Here is a 22,324-nt window from a genome sequence, read left to right as displayed (position 1 = left end):
TATTCATGGCTGTAATGTTTTCGAGATTTTGGAAACGAGCCATCATTACACTCTCTCCATCACGGTCTCTGCCCAGCAATTCCAGTTTAATAATAACCCAGCCTGAATTAGGCTATACCATTCCCTCCAGGCTAAAATCTTGGTGTATAAATTATACATGAAAAATTCATCCAAAAAAGCGATATTTCACATGTAGAATAAAATATTCAGTACCTCAGTAGCATAGCTGTTTCCTTATAAAGAAATGGTCAGCGGCATGTTATGGGTCTTTTTTGTTGTTGACAAAATTAGACTGCATCGCAAGATTGAATTTGCTCAGTTTGATCAAACAGTCGTACTTGAGAAAACGCAAGTACTTGAACTTTGAATTGTGACAATTTTGCCAGTTGTTTTCAAGATAAAGAATGAGCCGTCAAGCTTAAGGTAACCCAAAAGTAATTGCATAATAATGTTCAATAAACTGAGATTTTACTAGGTTTTTATGGAGTCCCTACTCCCTACAGGAAGTATTGTTTATCTTGTGTTCATAAGTTATTGTCTTGTTTGCACAAGATAACTGTTGTGCAAACAAGGTAATTATATTGTGTGCACATGTTATAATCTTGTGTGTACATGACAAATGAATTATCTTGTGCACAGAAGTTATCTAGCAGGAACAAAGTAATTATGCGCACAAGATAAATAACTTCCTCCCACAAGATAACCTGTGTGCACAAGACTAAAAACAAAACGTCTTTCAGGATGTAAGGAGTCTGTAGTTTTTGCATATTCTGATGTTAATAAACTGTAAAGGTGCATCACAGTGGCTGAGGTCCAGACCGAATGGGCCTCCAAGATCAGACCTGTTTTTATAATGAATGTTCACACAAGGCAACTCTGAACATGAACTGCATGCTAAATGAAACTCTGCATGTCTCCAGGGAATACCAAGAGAAAACAAGGATTAACCAAAGTGCAGACCTTGCAAATTTCCCAGCTACATCAAGTTTCTTCAGAGAGAACGCTTTGCAGACTCCAATCTGCATTAACTTCTAAAAGGGAAGAAATACTTCATACTCTTGTGCCTATCAGAGTCCTCTTCAGTGGTGAGTTTCCTTTTATTTGAAAAACAGATTTATAATGAAAATCTGTTGCCTCTGGGAGTTTGTCTTGTCAGTGAGTCTCGTATTGCTTAAATTGGAAGAAGTATGCACTGCATCTGTAGCAATGTAAAGCTCAGTTTTTTTCTCCCTCAGTCTTCTTGCTCTCTTCAAACATTTTAGATATAAGTCAAGTCATGTCAGTTTTATTTATAAGCCCATTAGAGGGCTTTACAACATATCACCTCCCTATGTCCCTCACATCGCCCAAGGAAAAAATCCCCCCAAAAAACCCTGTAACGGTGGAAAAGTGGAAGAAACATCAGGAAGAGTGGCTGAGGAGGGATCCCACTTTCAGGACGGACAGATGTTGCAATAGATGTTGTAAATAACAATGAAATTACAACAATAAAACATAGATATAAAACAGTTGATATACGGTACTTCTAAATGACTTAGTCTTCTGTGTTCAACTGGTCTATCAGCATCTCTCTTTAGGTTTCTTAGATGAATTCTTTTCACTTCTTGACACAGTGGGTGTAATAAAACTTGACTAGATGTGCCCGCCCTTTTGAACAAAAGTACCTTTACTAGTCCCTTGATTTGCATCCTGGGAGCAGTAAACAGGAGTGCTGGCTGGTTCTGATCCTTCAAAGCCTTCTTTAGGTAAGCTAATTAGATGGACAAAGAGTGTGCTGACTGTGCTCCGTCTTCCATAGTTTGCCTATAATTAACAAAATTTGAAAGGTCATACAGATTAAACAAAAAAAAACAAAAGATCTGGTGCACTTCAGACAATACATCTTAATGTCCTGTGCTTTAAGCTGTGTACTTTCAAGACTGAAACTCGGTCTACCTTTAATGTTGCAAAGAATGTCAACTTGGCCTGAAGTGGATCTCACATTTTCACTGACCGAGGCCTCTTCTCCACGGAAAGGACCTGCAGACAGTCAAGAGATCACCATTTAAACAAATTTTGAGTATCACTAAAAGCAAGTACTAGCACACACCCTGTTTAACTTATTTTTCGATTGTCAAGTTAGTCAACCAAATAATGGTGTTGTTTTCGAGGGAGAACATTGACAATATAGTGCATTGTAGATATTGCACCAAGCTGCTTTCTCTGAGTTAGAATAGTAAAATACACGATCTCTATAAAAATGTAGTTTAAACCTGGTGACAATCGGAAGAGGTATCACTCTGCTGCTAAATGTAGGTGAGAGAAAAAAACAAGAAGTGAAGTTATGATTTTAGACAAAAATATGTTCTCCGCGACCATGACAGTTCATTTTAATGCCGTCAATATTTAGTAACAAAGTTTAGCTCCTTGTGATGTGTAGCTTTGACGAGTTCATCATATCTAAATCAGTTCAGTTCACTTGCAAAATTGCACAAGAGCCTCATTGCGAGCTGTCTGTGTATACACGATCTTTGGCTGCACCCAACCGTCTCGCGCACGTTTTAAACGTCATTCAGCTCAGTCGTGAAACACAAACCTTTAATGTTTTATGGCGTCTTGTATTTGTTTTAAGCTAAAGTTTATTAGCGTTTACATTGTTTTATCCGGCAATGAATTTCGCTAAAATACGTTGGTAACCAGCTTGGCCAGCGTAGATAAATTGACGTTAACGCATCATGCGTGACAGCCAAGCGCCAGAGGCTAACGTTTTTGAATTTTACGATGCAAAACAAACTCAAACGGAGCAAGAAATGCGCAAATGCCTCGTTTCCCAGCAAAGAGCACCTACAAACCACTGAGGTGACGAAGTGTGTGTTATCAAAGAGCTGCTCCAGCGAGGAAACACCAACAGAAAGAGATTCAGCCTCGCTGGAAGCAGAAGACACACTCCCGACCAGAGAAGTTAAATCACTTCAGCAGCAGAGGAAGACCTTTTGTGCAAAAGACGTCAAAATCGCACCAATTTTCTTAAGCACAAAACAGCACGGCAAGAGTAAAAAGAGCAGTGATGAAAGGCTGCATCAGCCCGTGAAGAGGCTGCAGGAATCAGTGCTCCGTCCGCAGACTGAAGATGTGCAACTGGTGAGAAGTCAGCAGCGTTTATCAACAGTTTCTCACCTGACAGACAGAAATAAATCCTGCAGAGGACAGCTGTCATCCTCAGCTCTGCACAGCTGTCTGGAAGAAATCCAAACATCCAACCCAGCATTTCCAGTCCAATCAGTGTTCAACACTTTGCAGAAGAAAGCAAATGAAAGGCTGCAGGATTTTGGATCCACGGGTAAGTTTGGGTTATGATTTTGTGTGTGCTTTTAATTTATTCATAAAGCAGGCTGAACTTGTTATGCCTGTCTCTCCTTTCCAAAGCAGAAGATCTAAGCTCCCCAAAGATCCACTTAAAGGAGAAGAGGAAACGTGGAAATGAGAGCTCTGAGAGGGTGCCCAAACGTCTGAGGCCCAGCATATCTGCAGAAAGTACCATTGGTATGGGTCACTGTCGTGCAACAGCACAGGGTGTCCAAGAAAGCACTGTCCTGATGGCCGAGGTGCAGTGCAGAAGCAATAAACTAAGTCGTACTCACAGACTGAGGCAGCAGAGTGGGAGTCCAGCAGGCCTGGCGAGCAACTGTGAGCCGAATCCTGGATTGATTAATCAAACAGAATCTTACATCCAGTCACCAAAAACACCTGACCTCCTCCAAAGAGGTAAACTTGTGATATTATGATGGTTTTAAGCCCTTTAGATTGCAGGAAATTCACCCCCCCTCCCTTTCTTTTGTCCAGATTCCAGTTTGGAGGACACTCTCTGGACAGACAAATACAGTCCTCTACACTCAAGTGAAGTCATTGGGAACTCTGCCTCTGTGAATAAACTGCAATGGTTTTGTATAATTTGCTTTCTCATCCTTTCACTTAAATGTTAAATATTGGTTCATTTGTGTGAGCATAATCTTATATTTTGTTTTTTTTTCTTCTCTGGTATTCAGTTGGTTGAAGAAATGGAAAGTGAGAGCTGACTGTGAGGAAAGGAGGAAAATGGCAGAGAGGAAACAAGAAGAAAACAGCAGTGGTAACAAGCTGACATTGGTCACAACTTTTGCTGTTGTATTTCAGCCTAGGGTTAACATTTTAATGTAGTTTCATGAGACATAAGCACAAAATTTCAGTATCCAGTATCCACATGACCTTTAATGACTCATGAGTTAACCAAAATGTCAGTTTTTGATTGAAAAAGTTACGACTTCCTGTGCAGGCTCGTGGGACTGTGGAGACTTCCAAGGAGAGGCTGGTGCCAAGGGCGACACAGAGGAGCCGCTGTGTAACACCGTGCTGATCACAGGACCTCCAGGTGTGGGCAAGACCGCTGCGGTGTATGCCTGTGCTCAGGAGCTGGGCTTCAAGGTTGGGATCAAACTAGACTGATATCTTTGAATCAGTGCTGCCAAAAGCACACTTAAATAAAAGGAATTATCCTTAAAAATTCCTCTCCTGCCATTGATTGAACCCCTAAATACTAATCTGTTTTACATATCTGTCTCCTTAAAATGGCTTTGATGTAACTCTACACTGTTGCCTCCATTACTATGTGCAGAGCTATTAATATTCAAATTAGCACCACACCCAGTTTGTACATCTGAAGCTCAAGCATACCTGCTCACCTTCACTTTTGTACATCAAACACACAAACCTCTGCTTGTAAACAGTAACAGAAAACATGAGCATTTGGATTCACTATCTTATCATACTGCTAATAATACATGTTAAATAAACATTGTTAGCGACCACCAGATCAGACAAGTTGAAGTGAAAGTGAAACTTAGCTTGTTAAGTATTGCTAATAGCCTGGCTTTTCCTCTTATACTACTATTTTTCCCCAGTATTATGGAATTGGTTCCTTAGCTTTGTGACATCACAAACTCTGGAGGTCAAAATCCATGTTTTTGAGACTGTCGGTACACTGCAGTTCCAAGGAGAAATGCTGAGTCATGATGTTGACTGCTTATTTTGCTCAGGATTTGTCTTGTGGTATATAAAAAAACATATGGATAAAATAGCAAGGCTGAAAACTTTATTTTCCTTTAATTTTTCTTTTCCTTTCCAATCAAAGGTGTTTGAGGTGAACTGCTCCTCACAGCGCAGTGGCCGCCATGTTCTGTCCCAGCTGAAGGAAGCTACCCAGTCCCACCTAGTGGAGATTTCGGGGAAGGATCCACTGAAACCGACTTACTTCAACAACTACAACATCAACAGCTGCACTCCGAAATCTGAGACTTTACCTGGTAGGAGATGATGATGAAGACAGCTCTTACATCCAGATAATGCTGCAAAATGTTTTACTTACTGCTTACTTAGATTGTTTTGTAAAAAAGTTAAAAAACGTATGATGTCAGGTTTGTGTAGTGTTTAAATGTACATCTGTAGACAGTGACTGAGGCCGCAGTATTTTATTAACATAGTTCACGGGCATCTGTATTATTTTCTATCACAGGAAGAACAGTGCGTCCCAAAATTGTTACCTCTATCTCAAAAAAAAGAGAAGCACAGAAATCCAGTCGTAAAGGAAAAGTGAATCCAGCCACGGTCACGTTGGCCAGCTTCTTTCAGATGAAGGCCACAGCAGATCACTTACACTTTGGCGGCCCGTCTCTGTCGCCATCTGAACAACCAATCAGCAAGAAATCGGGCAACCCATCACCAGGCTCTGATCAAACAGTGTCACAGAACAAAAAGACAGCCACATCACTCATTCTGTTTGAAGAGGTAAACCATCTGGAAACCCCGCGCTGCAACACATATAATTTAATGGATATGAGACGGAACATGAAGCACGTTTGGTGTGGTTTGATCCTGTTGCAACTGTCTGCTCCCACAGGTTGATGTCATATTTGATGATGATGTTGGTTTCCTCGCAGCCATCAAGACTTTCATGTCGACCACCAAGAGGCCGGTCGTTCTGACCACCAATGGTAAACGTGCACGCTGTGTAATTTTAGACTAAATTTGAGGACAAGCTGTGATGCAAAATAAATATCTTCCTTAGATCCCTCGTTCAAAGAGAGATTCAACTGCAGCTTGGAGGAAATCGTTTTTAAAACCCCGTCAGCAGTAAGGTTTCTTTTTTAATATCTTACAATCTTGTACAACTTGAGTGTGAAATGGATGCATGTTGCCTGTGTTTGTGGGAAAACACCTTCTGCTGACTGTTTGTGTACTATTGAAGGCTTCCCACAGAATTATCAGATCAAATATGAGCAACAATGACCCAGTTTTTCATTCGCTCACTCCGTGTATTCTAAGGCGAACATCTGTAGCTACCTGCAGCTGGTGGGATTGGCTGAGAGCAGGCCGCTGGAGTTGGATGATGTTTTAAGCCTCATCACGCTGTCCAGAGGTGACATCAGACGCTGCCTGCTGCAGCTGCAGCTGTGGGTGCACAGCAGCGGAGGACGAGCATCTAAGGAGCTTACTGGTGTACAGCGTAAGTTTCTAAAAATAAATCACTATCAAGCCCCCTTATAGACAAGGAGTTGATGCTAGAATGGATGGTCCAGAGGGACTTGGAAGAGATATCTTATTATATCTCCCATTGCGATTGATTGGAGTGCAAAATGTTGATTGACCAATAATCAGGGTTCCCGTAAAGCTTTAAGAGTCTCGAAAGGTGTTGAATTAATCTAAAAATAAGGTTTTAAGTGGTATGTATGTGCTAAATCAATCTTTTAAGTAGGATTTTAGGAAATAATATTTTTTCTGATGTTGCAAAACCAACCCTAACAAGTTCATGTTTGTTGTTTTTTTGTTTAAAATTTAATTCTGAGTGGCATTTTAAAAAATATCTCTACGGTGTAGGAGCCCTGAATCATAGTGAACATTTTATCTGAGAGCATGGTCATAAAATCTCAAAAAAAAAAAAAGAAAAAAAAGAAAGACAAAGTCCAAAGCTCCAAATCCAGGGGTATGTTGATACTGGAGGACAGCCAACAGAGGACCCCCTGTTGAAGTTATGGACCCGGCTGACCTTCTGCCCCTCCTCGGGCTCTCTGATGGAGGAGCAGAGCGCAGCTTGGGTTAGTGCGGCTTGCATGCTGGTTGCTTACCAGAGCCTAAGAGGCAATCACAGAGGGTGAGAGGAAAGTCAGGTCCCACAGAGCATGTTAGAGAACCAGAGGGAGGGCAGGAGGTCATGCCTGAGAGGCACTGTCAGCTCTCCTCCAGTGTCCACACAGCCCTGGATACTGAGCCTCCGACATGCTCTCCAGGCCCTGACTCTCCTCTCACCAGCCGCAGTAAAACCTCAAAACATATATAAACAAGTTAATGAAATATGATATTTTGTGGTGAATTAAACTGCCTGTAGCTCTAAAACTTTGTTGCTGTGGTCAAAATTAGCACCCTTGCATTGCCTTGCACAGGCATTGACTTAACAATCGCAGCAAAGTGTCCCTCGAGCGCATCCATCCTCCCACCAGCCAGAGACAAGAACTGTTTCCAAAAACAACAGATGTGCAGGAATTTTCTCTATTTCCTTATTTAGGCTTGAGTGGTACTGAAAAAGGAGATAATGTAGATTCCCAGCTCCCTCGTCGTGACCCAGGCTGCTCTGCCAGCATGCTGAGTCACCACCCTGTGACTCTCAACCAACTGCAGAATCTGCTAAAGGCAAGTATAGATATCCTTAACTAGTGTGTATAAACTCCATAAAAGGGGTTGACTGCTATTGGTTTTCAGTGCTGATAAGGATACTGATTATTAGTACTTAATGAGACCAATAATTGCTAGGATCCAACATGCATTTACAATAATAATAATATTCCTGTCAAAATTTAGAATTTGGAATATAATAAACTCCAAAACTTTGTTTATATGCCTTCAGCAAAGGTATAATCAAAACTGAAACTTTCATCATCATGTACCGCAAGTTCTTGGCAACTTTTTTTATAAAGTCAAGTGAAAATTGAATTACAAAATGAATAAATAAAAATAACTCCCTGAATTTTTACAAAGTACAAGTTCCTCCCATGCTGACACTTTCTTTACACTTTTTTAATTAATTGATATGCAGATAATAAGCAAAAAGCCGAATATCAGCCCGATAATCGGCCAGGCCGATAATCTGTCGACCCTTTACTCCATCAGCTTTTTGTCAAAGAAAAATTAACTTAATCTATCAATACTTTCTTTCTTTAATCCTTCAGTTACAGTTCTGGTCTGAAATCAACATGATGAAGCTCCTGAGGCTCCTGGCTGAGAGCTGGAGAGGAGGGGTCCCTCTTCTGTACTCTAACCTCGAGCTTCTTCTACCCGCCGGGGCCGAGGGGACTTCAGTCCACTACCTGGATAAGAAGACCTGTTCTGGGCTGCAGACTGAGCCGGTTCCCTCTGACACTGACCTCCAAGTCCAGCAGCTGGATGGAAATGTCAGTCCAAAGGTCTCAGCCACCAACAGCAAAACTGTGAGGAATATCTCCAGGCTGAGCAGAAGGAAACATGTCCCTGCAGTATTTGACACCACATTATCGCCCAGTTTGATACAAACTCATCAGAGAACATTATTATCATCAAAGAGAGCCTCTAGTTCAAGAGACAAGACTGAACAAACCACAGCCAAAGTGGCAACAGACTGTTTGGATGCCTTAACAGACTTCTTTGACCTCATGTCGTACCTTGATTCCACAATACCAGCAGCTGCAGCACCGCGTGTTTCGGGCCCGTGCACAGCTGAGGCGTTTGTCTGGACAGGAGCTGAGATGAAGGACGGCTTGTTGGATGAGATGCGCGAGGACGAGGAGGTGGACAGGATGCAGAGCCGGGAGAAGCTGATAGATATCCAGGCTGCGGTTGAGGGCTTGGGGTGTCACAGGTGCTGTTGGCAGGTGTCTGAGGCGTGGGCCGAAGCCCAAAAATATAGACAGGAACTTGGAGACGCAAGATGGAGGAAGCTGGTGGACAGACTGTCGCCACCTGCCTCTTCCAAAAGACAGAGCCTCAGCTATAGTTTCCAACCTCTGTGTGCACCAAGGTGAGTCACAGCGTCACTGTTTAATGTTTCAGTCTGTTATAACACAAAAATGTCTGTTTTTCACCACCTCATACTCATGTCTGTCCCTCCAGTGTGTCCAAAAGGAGGTACGAGCTGAGCAGGATGGTGCTCGCCAGTAAATCCTTCAGCCTGCTGGGAAACAGACGAGCCATCAGTGTCGACTTCATGCCAGTCCTCCGATTCATCTGTCGCTTTCAGAGAGAGCAGCAACAGAGAGACGAGCCAGTAGGGTAAGTCACACACAATACAGACTTAGAGGGACAGTCCACCCTAAACTACATTTAAAAGAACATCTTTTTCCTCTTACCTGTAGTGCTGTTTACCAGTCTAGATTGTTTTTGTGCGAGTCACCGACTGTTGGAGATATCGGCCGTAGAATTGTCTGCCTTCTCTCCATAAAAATGGCATGAAACTCAGCTTGTGCTGCTCACAAGTTCTGTGGCTTATCTTGAGTAACTGGGTTATGATTTCAGGAAAGAGACATTGTTGTTGAGTGTTTAAATGTATTTTTTTGACACTTTGAGCATCACAAGCTGAGTGCCATCTAGTTCCATTATAATGTAGAAAGGCAGACATCTCCACGACTGGTATCTCCAACACACTGATAGATAAAACTACGGGAAAGAGGATGTGTCAACTGTTCTTAAAATTCATCGTCACTTCAGAAGGCCAACTGCCATCAGTTCAAATGGTGAATAATTAAGAATGATAGTGCATATTGTAATATTTGAAATCCAGTTTCATTATAATAAACCAGTCACATCGGGGTAGTCGGTGTGACAGACGGTTCTTAAATCACATTGCTTTCTTACCGAATCATTGTTGAATAAAAATGCGTGCACATCAAAATAATACTCAGTATTTGCAGAAAAAAAATCTAATAATTTATTCCCCACATTAGGTGTCTGAAATACCTCAGCAGCAAACACCTGGGCCTCTCAAAGTCAACCTTTCAGCTCCTGGCAGAGGATTTCTCATAGAGAAAAGAACCTCAATACCTCACAGTGCTCCTGTCAGTATTTATTATACTGAATGAATATATAATATATATGAATATACTGAATTTAACTGAATTCTGTCTCCATCTAAATACTGTCAATCAAATCAATTTAATGCACATGAGACTACAAATCATGTTTTATTTACATGTAAGTGCAACCATGAATAGTAAATTAAAGAATTCTATTTTTGTAATTTTTGTATTTTTGCTGGTGAGAACCGTGTTGTGTTTTACATTCTTGTAAAAAAAAAAAAAAACACATACTAAGAGGAGTGAAAATCCTCAGACAGCTGGTAGATGAAAGACAGCATTTACTTCAAGCAAATGTCAAAATCCAACAAGGTGGACAACAAAAATAAAACACAGCAGCATCCCTCACGCTCAGCATCCCAAAAACAGCATTAGAGTGCTCTATGTAACAGTACAAATATTCATTACTTAAATATATTATCAGCCACTACCACATATGTCCAGGGTGTCAATGTTTGATAAAAGTCCAAACGGGCTAAGGAGGTTTGTTTTGGTGGATGTAATTCTGGTCTGTGCACGAGGTTGACCTACGTGGGGGAAGATTCGCTGAGCAGCTCGTAAAAAGCCACAGCCTGAAGCAGAGCATCACAGAGCTCCTCGCCTCCGCTTTTACTGCCCAACTCAAAAGAGTTCCTGTACTTCAGCAGCAGCTCAGAAGGGAAGTTTATCCTGGGAAGTTTCTGTGTCACCGACTCAGTCATCAGCTTTCGCACCGTCTGTGATCCGCTGGTCCGCGACTCGCCCACCATGAGGCCAAAGTGGCGTCCCACTGCAGATCGCATCATGTTCAAAACTCTGCAAAGGAAACAAGAAACGAAGGAGGGAAATTTATCAAAGTCATCTCATGAACTTGTGTTTTCTTCCAGCAGTAGCCACAAAAAAACAACAACAAATGTCAGAAGCCAAGCACGTTTCAAAAATTCATTTCATCGTTGAAATATCATTTTCCCCACCTGGGAGGAATGTTGGAGTCAGGCGGTGAGTTTCTTGGCTCGAGCAGAGCAAACAGCATGGCCTCCACAGTCCTCATGTGGACCATGATGGGAAACAGAGCCGTATTCTGCAGCGTGATGGAGGATTTTTCTAGTATGTAGAAGTCAGCTGATGGGAGGAGCGCCAGAACTGCAGACACCTAATGGCAGAAAGAAAAATTACAAACTGTACAGTTGTGTTTCAGTTTATATTGTGTACTGAGAGTTTCACCCAGATGCTAATGACCAAATTCAAAGAAATAGCAAATATGGGTTTCTCTATGAAGACTCATCAAATAGTCACTGCGGGAAAATTCCAATAGTCACACTTACATCAGTCAAGTAAGCAGAGGCCATGTATGTCCCCCTCAAAAAATTTGGGCATGCCAGCTGTTGCCAATCCAGCACTTTCATCCCACGGTCCACATGAGCCCAGGCAATTTTATTAGTGCCACACACTATTGACACAATGGTACTGGCATCCTGAGTGAACAAATACAGAATCATGACAGGTGATCTTAATTATCCTGCTTTCTCTTTGAAAAGTCCAGTGTGTAGGATTTATGGGGATATCTTGGCAGCAATATAATGTAGTATGTTTTCTTTCATGCTAGTGTTTTTCCTACTTTAGAATCAACTATTTATATCCACGTATGGATCAGGTCCTTGTCCCCAGAGTCCGCCATGTTTCTACAGAAGCCCAGAACAGACAAACCAAAGCAACCAAACTGATTTGTAACCCCCTCCTCCCAAAAAACGGGTTTATTTCTTGTTTTATCACTTTAAATCAATGAGTCGGTTTGTTCTGCGAGAAGAGACCCCTGTGGACAATTTGGTACCTGGTAGAAATCTCCTGAACGTCACACTTTAAAATTTGTTTTTTAAAAAAAAAAAGTTAAAAAAACATAATTTTTATGAGTAATTAACTTAAAATATGTATTTATACATATGGTTATGAAGTACTGTTACCACAATCGCGAACATGTTTTTTTAAGTGAATTACGAGTAAAAAATTTAGTTGGTCCAACAGTTTTGTCCATATTTAAAAGGCATTTTAAAGTGTTACGTTATCAAACAAAAAAGGTGTGCACACATTTGCATGTGGTGGACTTGTGGCCCATTACTTAAATACTAAATAGCAAAGGAAAAACATGGATTTGTAATGTGAAACTGCTTGACCTAGTATTCTAACAGTTTTAATCACCGGGTCTGTTGTCGTGGCGGAGACCTCTGCAGATAATTCGGCTCCCGGATAAAACCTCCTGAATGATGAACACTGAAGGAATTTTAACTGGGGGAAGTTTAAGCTGGTTGCAATTTACAGTCCTCACCACTAGGTGCCTCTAAATCCCCCTAAATCTTACACACGGTTCCTTTAAGTCTGTGTTTAAAGCTCTACATTACGCATTTGTCCTCACATAGAGACAAGGGCAGGTGTGTGGAAACTGGATAAGGACCTCACCTCCAACCAGGACCTGTCGACCTCTGGTCTGATAAACTTTGCCAACTGAATCCTCACTTTCCTCTCCTTCTTCACCGGGTTGAGGATGGAGTTAAACACTATCACAGCACTTTTGTGCTTCAGCCGCGGCACATTCACCACACTCTCCAGAGTTTTAAAGGGTCCGTTTTGAGTCCTATACTCCACAATGTTGACAGACTTGCGGCCTCTGAGGAGCTTGACGCCGGCCAGCTCCGCCGGTGTGGCGTTGTTGAGCATGTGGAGGATGGTGTTTCGCTGCGCGGAGGTGTAGTAGTCGTCCAGGGATCTGTTGTCCTCGTTGCATGTCTTAGAGGTGGAGGACAGAGTAGCGTTCAGGGTCTCAAAGCCTGCCACGGGGACCCGGCTCCGCCAACAACATGTGCACTGGAGGTACCGAGGCTCCAGCTCCGGGAGGCAGCCGTGCTGAGGGCGGCGGAACAAACCGTACTGTCCCGCAAACTGACCTGCAGAGGACATGGCGATCAGACCAAACAAGCTGGACTCCCCACAGCACGTGAATAGAGTCATCGTGTCAGTGTTTTATAATTTAAAATGTAATTGTCAGGCTCAAATGCACTGTAAATTCAGGGGAAAACATTTAAAAACAGGTACACCCCAGAAATACTGACATAACCTGCAAACGTGCATGTTAGCAATAAAACTTAGCCACGTGAAATTAGCCTATCATGCAATAAAATCTACGCACTACAGCGAGTAAATGAACACGTCACAGCTTACTTCTCTGAACAACCGTCGACAGAAATCGTCTGGCGACCCACATAGTCATTATTACGACAAATAATCGTTAGTTTTAGCTACAACATTATACAGGTGGGACAACTTTGCCCTTAGCCTGTCCGACGGTTTTCATCCGTCGGCGGAGCAACAACATCACAGCAATTGGTTCCGGGGTGCTTTTTCTTTTTTATGTTAACTAGCGGAGTGAGAACCGAAGTTTAAACTCTATACCGCCACCATAGACTGTAAATAAATGAACAATAGTGATGATATTTATTATTTATTTTGTTTTCAATTGCGTCACTCAGCCGTATTATTACATTTTCTCTATGATTGCATACTACATTCACATTAGTGAGGGTAGATTAAATCAAAACACCTCTTAGTATTGTGCAGTGCAATTCAGAAAGTAACAGTATGTGGAGGACAGAAGATGCCAAAACCAATCAATCAATCAATCAATCAATAAATAGTTTTAAAAATGAATTCATGTATGCAAAAACAAGTCAATTTTTAAATTAATGAAATTAAATTAAGAGAAATGAATACAAAGGTAAATTAATGAAATATATCAAAATATAAATTTGCTCATATTCAATCATATTTTATCAATTAATTAAAGTCTACATTTATTTTCAATATTATTTTTGGTATATATAATGGCACATGCCTATTAATTTCTTTATCTAGTACTTTAATTAGGCCTATTTATTTTTAATACTGGCAATTACCATGCTCCGCACTAGTTTTGGAAGGCAACTAAGTATATTTAATGAAGAAATGTTCATTGGCCTAAGTACAGTTTTGAGGTCCCAGAGTGTTTCTGTTAAACACTTAATACTTCTGCCCCACTAGGCCACATTTTGGATGGAAATATTGTACCTTTTAGTCCATTGTATTAATTTCAGTGTTAGTTATTTTGCTGGTTAAGATTCTGCACACAAAAAATGTGGCTTATAGTTTATAAAAATATGTCAAATTGATTCAAATTAACCTACCCAGCCATATAAAGCCTACAGTAAATAATTCAGATTTGTTTCACCTCCAACAGGTACAGTATGACAATGCTGCTTACAAAGTAATGAACCACTGATTCACTATTCTGCTGCCTCATGGGCCCTTTTGATACTTGGTAATATTATGCATATGCCTTTACCTGAGTAAGAATTTGAATGTTGGACTTTTACTTGTAACAAAATATGGTTACATTGTAGTGTTGCTACTTTTAATTAAAACATCTTAATGTTTCTTCCATCCCTGCAAACTACAGCCTCCAGATGACCATGATTTTGACCCAACACCTCTGTAAAACACTTTCAATAACCGTCATGAAGGTGGGCTCTTTGCAGGACTGTAGACTGAATTAGTTCATTACCTATATAGGACCTAGCTAAAGTGTGTGTGTGTGTATGAGTGTGTGCATGCGTGCGTGTGTGAAAACTGTATGTTTATCAGCTTGTTTTGCCTTTCTATTGCCCCCAGTGTCTTGAATATATTAACACAGCTTTAAATGGTGATGTAAATACACCAATCTTTCAGCCATCTGTATTGACCTCATGCGTTTCAGCAAAAAGGAAGTGCTCAGCCTCCATTATTTTGTGTTGTAACTCCCTGTCTACAGTGGGAGTCGGTTTGTTTCGCATTATGTAGAGTCAGGCCATATGAACTCCACAAAAATGTGTTCTCAAGTTAGGGAAATGTATATGTGTGAAGTGATTGTGAACAGCCGGCAATAGCAACCAGAAGTTAAAATACAAAACCAGAAGTGGAACAAAGGATAAAAGGGCCAGGCTGCATAAGGTCAATGCACTGTCAGATTGCTGATTAGACTATTTTTGTGGGTTTGTCCTTAAAAAGGCCCAGAAAAAACACTCTCACAGCTATGTTCATTAAGTTTGGCTGATAAGACTTCTGCTTGCTTAAAATTGAACGGAGCTCTACAGGAAATTAGGATGTCATCAAAATCCATATAATACTAAAAAAGGTAAATTTGTCCTGCTTTAACAAATGGTAAAAGAAGGAAGAGCATAATGAGTTGTAAACAAGTGTGGGGGACCAAAAACTTTTAGAGCCTGCACATAGGCTACCTAAAGAAGTAAATTGTAAATTGTTACAGGTATGAAAGAGTGGTTTTAGAATGTTAATTTCTCAGTATATTTATCTACAAAGCCTCCTAAAGAGATGTTTTTGTTATGCCCACCCTGAATTTCATTTAACTGAATTAACTAATTGAAATTATTTCAAATATTCTTAAATTGAAAAGACACATTTCAGATATTTACAGTGTACCTGTCCCAACATGACAATACCTCACCTACACCAGTCAGACTCACAGTTATGGGTTACACACAAACCTATCAGTATCATACTGTAACCCTGTTACATGGTGACGTTTGTTTCACTTCCTTTCCCAGTTATTTCTGGACCTCTGCATTTGTGTGCAGAACAATAAACTTCATGATGCTGTGCTGGTAAGAGGAAACGCAGGGCGACCAACCGCTGACAAGAAATGAGGTTTTTCACCTGCCGCAGAGCCGAGCAGCTCTGAACCATTCAACGCGTGGAACTAAAATGGAGTTAACACCTTGTGGCTCTTTTGTTGGACTCAACGCTCAATCTGACTGAAGCAAACTACCTTCACCTATGGCTAGTCTGGAAAGAAATAACAAAATCCTGCTTGATATGGTGCGACAGCCAGGTAACAACACGTGTGCCGACTGTGGAGCTCCTGGTGAGTACACTGACAAAGATTCATAAACATAATATATTCAGTCAGTATCACAGTAAAATTGTTTGATTTCCAACAATAAGTGTTTTGTCAGAGATGATTATACCAGATTTCTGTGCGAGTAAGCACGTTTCTTCACTTAAGTGGACAGAATAATAAACAGTAGCCTGCTCCACCAGGTCAAGTGATGTTGTTTGTTAACAGAACTATCTGTAAAGCCATATTTTATAGCGGGGTCACGTTTTATATCAACTTTCATAAGGGGAAGTGGTGGCTACTGTGTATTCTGTGGTATGACTTCCCAACTGTTTGTCCAAATCACTGACGAGGAGATTTAATGTGGATGACAGGGAAAGACAAACAACAAATGATTTAATAATAATGAATTAGTTATGTTTATTTAATTATTTTAAGGCAATAAGTTTCCTCAATTTCTAAGTAAAATCAACTTCTGCGATTTTACAGTGCACTAGAAAATGTTATTGTATTATGTTATGTTATTATATTATCTTTAATGTATTGTGGTCTGTATTTACTGCTCACACAGCTAGAGGTTGTATTATATTCAGTTCCTTCTCACAGTGTAAACATTGTGACAAATATATTGGTTTTGGTCTCAGATCCTGACTGGGCGTCCTACACTCTTGGTATCTTTCTGTGCCTGAACTGCTCGGGGATGCATCGCAACATACCTGCTGTCAGCAAAGTCAAATCAATACGTCTGGATCTCTGGGACGATTCATTAGTAGAGGTAAAGGTTTGTTGTTGAATAGATGACAACATGTGTTTATTAATTCATTTATTCAATTTGCATAAATTAAAAACATTTGCACAGCCCACTTAAAAGGAAACTTTTGTATTTTCTTACCTGGGCCAGTATTGAGCGAGGTTGCTGCAGCCAGCAGCAGGGAAACCTATTGCAATGTAACCACTTTGGGCAATTGACCACCGTCAGTGTACATCCAATGAAAGTGCTTGTTTTTGACACTCAGATTGTCATTCTAAATATCTGACAACCTCATGACCTTTTTGATAAAGGGTAAGATTCCCTTTGTTTACCAGAAACAGCCCCTAATTTGCCATCACAAAACACACTAGACTACATTTAAATAAACAGTAAATTTAAGTGCCAACGTATTTTCGCATCTAACGGGGTGAATTAAAGATCAATTTCAACCAAACCTGAGTTGGTGATTGTTGGAACAGTCAAAAGACAAACAAAGAGGGCTTTTCTGAGTTTTATTTAGCTTCTGTCGACTTTGAATGAATGTTTTACAATGATGAAATTACAGTTTATTTAACTGTTGTCTGGTGGGTTTGCTGATAGCAATTTTGGAGGTGTTTCTGGCTAAACAAAGAGGATTGAAGAAAAGAAAAAGTTCTATCTCTTTGGGGATCCTTTCCATAATGTTGTCAGACACTTAGAATAACAATCTGAACTCATCAGTGGCAAAAACAAGCACTTTTAGAGGATTTTCATTTACAATGCTCAGCTGCCCACAGGGATTACATTGCAGCTTGTTTCGGGGATGCTGGTTGTGACAGTCTCTTTCAGTAGTTGACCAGTTTCAAAAAATGTTTGTCTCCATCAAAATAGGTTTCAATTTGGAAAACCAAAGTTAGCCTTTAATACTGGGGATACATTCACGTGTTTACATTTCTGATCATTTATTTTTTCAGTTTAATGAAATCAGTTGTCTTATATATCGAGGAGTCCTGCTCTTGAAGAAACGGATCTACAAATATGAAATGTTGGGATTGTGTTTTAATATAAATCTCCCATGCTGCGGTTTCAGTTCATGCGAGAGAGGGGGAATTCTGCAGCAAAAGCCATTTATGAGAAGTGTGTCCCTGCCTTCTTCTACTGCCCACAACAAAAAGACTGCATGTGAGTGACCGTCACCACACTCGCCCACCATTCACCTCATTAACACAGTGGAAGTGGAAAGTGAACTATTTTTACTGAATGACTTTGGAGAGCTACAGAAAGAGGAACAAACACTGGGAGTTGGATACCAAAGTGGAGCTATTAGTACAGACTGTATGAATAACTCATTCATCAGGAAACAATAATGGGTGTTTTTGCTTTGTTTTAAGTGTTCTTAAGGATCAGTGGATCCGCGCAAAGTATGAAAGAAGAGAATTCACGGGAGAAAACAACTACTATCAGCAAATCTATTGCTCAGGTAATTATTCTGCCATCATACTGACATAAAAGTATTTTCATTAGCAAAGTATTGACAATTATGTGCTTTAATGTTTTTAATTAAAGGCCATATGAGAAGATTAGTCACTCTCTATATATTTTATTGGTTTGATGTTTCAAACTCAGATGTGTTTGAGTCAACACTATGGAAAAAGGGCAAAGACAACAAGCAGTTTCTAAAGAGGATCTTCCAGCTGTCCCGGAAAGACTTCACCCTCAGATACTTCATTAAAGAAGATGTGAGTTTTGTCATATTGTCATTTAATCTACAATGTTTTATGAGCGTACCGTCAATTTTTTTTCGTTTCTAATCTTTTTTAAACTTCTTCCCCCAATCATCTTATTAAAACCAAGTCCAAGCTTCCTAAAGCTGTCATCTCCATGAAGGACCTGAATGCAGTTTTCCAGCCAGAAAAGATCAGTCACGCTCACGGCCTGCAGATCTCCTACGTGCATGAAGAACGCACCAGGAATCTGTTTGTTTATCACGAGAAAGGACAGGTCAGCTCAAGTGCCATTTTCACTTTTAACAGATACATTTCTAACGTGCATGTATGAAGTCCTTACCTTTGAATCTCAAGTACATTTACTCAAGTACTGTACCTAAAGGGAAAGGGGGGGATGAACCGGCCCTTTTAAGTTTCTTTAATGTGTTGACAAATCCCATTACAGCACTGCCATTAAACTACAAAAAGTCTGGATGTTAACCAAAAAAAAATCCTGTTCCTCTTGGCTCCTAAAACGTTTCTAGTCAACGGTTACCTACTTTAATTTGTGTGTCCACTGCAGCTTTTATGTTCTATTTTGCATTGCATATATTCCTGATATACTCTCTTATATCTGATGCCATATAGGCCATTGTGTCCTTGTTCAATGCTATTCGAGCAACACGCTTGGCTTACCTCCAGAAGAAACATCCTACTCTTCGAGATAATGACGTGAGACAAAACTTCTAAAGATTTAGCTCGGATTGGTTGTTGAAGTGTTCAACTTTTGCTGATTTAACTCTTGCCTGTGTCTTTTCACACAGTTAATACCGCAGCTAACAAAACATTGCCTGAAGGAGGGGTACATGGAGAAAACTGGCCCAACGGTTTGTCAAATACCTGAGCTTATTACAGAAATGTTTTTGATTTATTTACATTAGTTATATCTGACAAATGAATTTGATTAATTGTGTCCTGTTTGTCTCGTCTGTCTTGTTCTCTTTAGCTTCGGGAGCCATTCAAGAAGCGGTGGTTCACACTGTGTTCGATGAACAGAAAGCTTCTGTATTTTAAAAGTCCACTGGTAATTACTAAATAGTACCCCGGTGTCCAAAGAGTGCACGAAAAGTGATTGTGTAGAAAAAAAAAACATCCTCTTAACCCTCTGAAACCTGGATCGACATCTGTTTTCTTGCACAGTGTTCTGACACCTTTCACAAGCGTTTAAACCTTTGAAAAGTAAATCATTTGATTCAAAAATTCTTTAAAAAATATGGGGAAGAAAAGCAATCAGCTTAAAAGAGAGAGAGAGAATCATGGCAAAATGATCAAATAACTAGAGGGAAATATTGAGAAATCAATATTTGTGATAATGTATTTAATATGAGGCTACAAAGAAAATATGTACAGCCTATTTGTAATAATTATTTTTTATTTGAGAATTTTTTTTAAAAGTCATTTCCTCTTTTTATTCTTTTTTTTTTAAAAACTGCTTATTTCCGGTAATTTTCTTCAACTTCTTGCTAACTTGTCATTTCTTGTTATTGCTTTCCTTCCATGTTTTCAAAAGAAATCAAACCAATAAGCTCAACTTTTAAAGGGTTAAGCATGTCTCTGTGCTGTTTTTTGTCCCTGTCAGGATGCCACAGAGCTGAAGGCCGTCTTCATCGGTACAGAGAGCCACAGTTACTCTGCTTCAGAGAGCAGCGGTCGGAGCTCGAGGGGAGGCCGCTGGCACTGTGGCATCACGCTGCACACTCCGGAGAGGCAGTACGTGTTCATGTGTGAGCAGGATCAGGAGCAGAAAGAGTGGCTGGAGGCCTTTAGGAAGGTCATCTCTCAACCCATGACCCCACAGGACTACTCTAGTAAGATGCTCCTGATACAATGTCTTCCTGTGTTCATCACATGTGAATATCCAGTCCTAATTCTTTCTTCTTTTTTGATACAGATGAGGCCACCCTGAGAAGAGGGAAATGACTGGAGCACTTATTCCTGCTGGTGTGCAGGAGCTCAGAATGCAATGAGCATTGTATTGGGACACAAAAAATTACTTAATTACTTCCAAAAGGTGCTCCTGAACTTGTTGGTGAGGATAAAACAAACTGAGACAAACTCTTCCTTTTACTGGCAGAACTGCTTGACACCAATGACAAATCTAACACTTTGCACAAACGACAGTGTCTGTGCTTACACCGTCTTTGCCGCGTTGTGACACCTTGGAGAAGTTGCTGTCACAGCTGGGACGTTGCTGCACATCACAAGCTTTAATTTTTAATGCCATAGTGACACCACATCAAATAATTCTTTTGCAATACAGAATAAATACACTGGAACTGATATTGTATTTATTAGAAATAAGGTGAGGGCAGGAGGATACTGTTTTATGTATGATTTGTAATAGTTTGTAGTAATGTTGTATTTTATGTTTTACTCACTTTGCACACTTTGAAAATATTCACACACTGGTTCATTTTTGCTGTCTGTGCAGCTCCATAAAATTGAAATGTCTTCTTAACTTTAATAAATGAAATACACAAGTGATTCTTGCTTTTAATATTTTACATATTCTTGTGGTATGTACCTTATATTTCTCTCCGGTTAAAAAGATACAGTATGCTGTACTAATGTATAACACACGACAGTTGAGGGTTATATCAGGTATGGCAGAGGTGCCTCTACCTGGATGTCTTCATTGTCATAGGCAGGCTGTTGTGATAGGGAAGGGTGGATTATCTACCAAGCCAAGCGGACAAACAGCCACAGGGACCCCCAGACCCACAGGGAACCTGAAGACTGTGGGTTCACCGTGCAGTTTGTGGTAATTTGAGTTTTAGTAAATATGTGAAAATGTGAAAAAACTGAAAATGCAAAGGCCGTAAAGCAACATCTGCATGATGCTTAATCTTGAGGTCCTTTCTGTAAGATGAGGCCTCTTTTAGGCCTTTATTACTTCTGCTTATGTGGTACTTAGATAGTGTAGTTCTCAAAATAAATGTATGCTCACTATGCAAAACCTATGGCTTCTGCTGTTATTTTTCATGCCTGTAAAGCATGCTGACAGGCGCTGTTGTGCTGGGGAAAAATAGCAAGACATCTTAACGGCCAACAGAGTGAAGTCAGAAAAACACTGAAAGCTCCTTTAGTATTGTTGGATTGTAACTAAGTACATTCACTCAAGCACTGCACTTAACGGGCCTATTGTATGTTTTATTTCACTAGATTTAGGCCTGACAGCTGGAGTTGGTAGTTACCAAAAAAGATTTCACAAACAAAACAATCAGTTTATAAAATATACTACTGTGCTCTCGATTAAACTATCCAACAATATATAAAGTACTCTAATGGGCTCCACCTCCCTCAACTGTAACGTTAAAATCCTGCTTACGTGTCAAAGTACCAGTAATAATAACTCAGTTCTGCCTAGCCTACTTTAAGCACCCCAGATTTTGCTAGTATTATTTTTGTACACTAACTGAAGAAAAATCTTGAGGTGGTACTTTTACCAAAGTGAAACATACAAATTCTTTTTCCACCTCTGGTTTTAAGTCACAATTAGCCATTATATTTCTTTTTTAAAAACAATATCTTTATTAGGGTTTTCACTTATAACGATATTACATATAAACAAAATAATCTTGGCAGCAAATATGGTACATGGGCTAAAAACACTTAATCTTATTTCCGACTGCCCTGACCCCACTCCTGTCTTTGGTTTTATTGGTCTTTTTTTTGCTTCATTTTGCTTCATGAAAATCCATGAAGCTCCCCCAGTTATTTTCAAAAACTTCCAGCTTTCCTTTTGTAATATATGTTAGTTTTCCCAAAGCAACACATGTTGATAAATATATAATATATAATATATATGATAATATATATATTG

The 22,324-nt window shown here is 40.0% G+C and overlaps 4 protein-coding genes across 4 annotated transcripts; 3 read left to right on the top strand and 1 right to left on the bottom strand.

Annotated features, from left to right (window-relative positions):
* Positions 1-2,591: 2,591 nt before the first annotated feature.
* Positions 2,592-7,722, top strand: LOC121941693 (ATPase family AAA domain-containing protein 5-like). The gene is made up of 11 exons (XM_042484522.1): positions 2,592-3,319; positions 3,406-3,744; positions 3,823-3,919; positions 4,026-4,108; positions 4,292-4,440; positions 5,147-5,318; positions 5,528-5,799; positions 5,912-6,005; positions 6,080-6,144; positions 6,337-6,517; positions 7,574-7,722. The coding sequence occupies exons 1-11, from the start codon at positions 2,761-2,763 to the stop codon at positions 7,720-7,722; spliced, it is 2,160 nt and encodes a 719-aa protein (XP_042340456.1). The 5' UTR covers positions 2,592-2,760.
* A 521-nt stretch (positions 7,723-8,243) lies between these two features.
* LOC121941473 (ATPase family AAA domain-containing protein 5-like) lies at positions 8,244-10,102 on the top strand. Its single transcript, XM_042484268.1, has 3 exons — positions 8,244-9,058; positions 9,151-9,309; positions 9,981-10,102. Exons 1-3 carry the CDS (start codon positions 8,259-8,261, stop codon positions 10,057-10,059), a joined length of 1,038 nt encoding a protein of 345 aa, XP_042340202.1. The 5' UTR covers positions 8,244-8,258; the 3' UTR covers positions 10,060-10,102.
* Positions 10,103-10,187: 85 nt separating this feature from the next.
* On the bottom strand, positions 10,188-13,468 carry tefm (transcription elongation factor, mitochondrial). The gene is made up of 5 exons (XM_042485240.1): positions 13,302-13,468; positions 12,543-13,027; positions 11,414-11,563; positions 11,063-11,241; positions 10,188-10,904 (listed from the first exon to the last, which is right to left on the bottom strand). The coding sequence occupies exons 1-5, from the start codon at positions 13,348-13,350 to the stop codon at positions 10,637-10,639; spliced, it is 1,131 nt and encodes a 376-aa protein (XP_042341174.1). The 5' UTR covers positions 13,351-13,468; the 3' UTR covers positions 10,188-10,636.
* Positions 13,469-15,745: 2,277 nt separating this feature from the next.
* On the top strand, positions 15,746-20,985 carry LOC121942211 (arf-GAP with dual PH domain-containing protein 2-like). The gene is made up of 11 exons (XM_042485353.1): positions 15,746-16,032; positions 16,650-16,780; positions 17,826-17,917; positions 18,127-18,215; positions 18,362-18,474; positions 18,590-18,736; positions 19,090-19,173; positions 19,266-19,328; positions 19,448-19,525; positions 20,081-20,309; positions 20,393-20,985. The coding sequence occupies exons 1-11, from the start codon at positions 15,945-15,947 to the stop codon at positions 20,419-20,421; spliced, it is 1,143 nt and encodes a 380-aa protein (XP_042341287.1). The 5' UTR covers positions 15,746-15,944; the 3' UTR covers positions 20,422-20,985.
* The last annotated feature ends 1,339 nt before the right edge of the window (positions 20,986-22,324 follow it).

Source organism: Plectropomus leopardus, chromosome 4, assembly GCF_008729295.1.
Source record: "Plectropomus leopardus isolate mb chromosome 4, YSFRI_Pleo_2.0, whole genome shotgun sequence".
NCBI lineage: Eukaryota > Metazoa > Chordata > Actinopteri > Perciformes > Serranidae > Plectropomus > Plectropomus leopardus.
The sequence above is the reverse complement of the archived record's forward strand: the minus strand, read 5'-3'. Positions and strand labels throughout refer to the sequence as shown.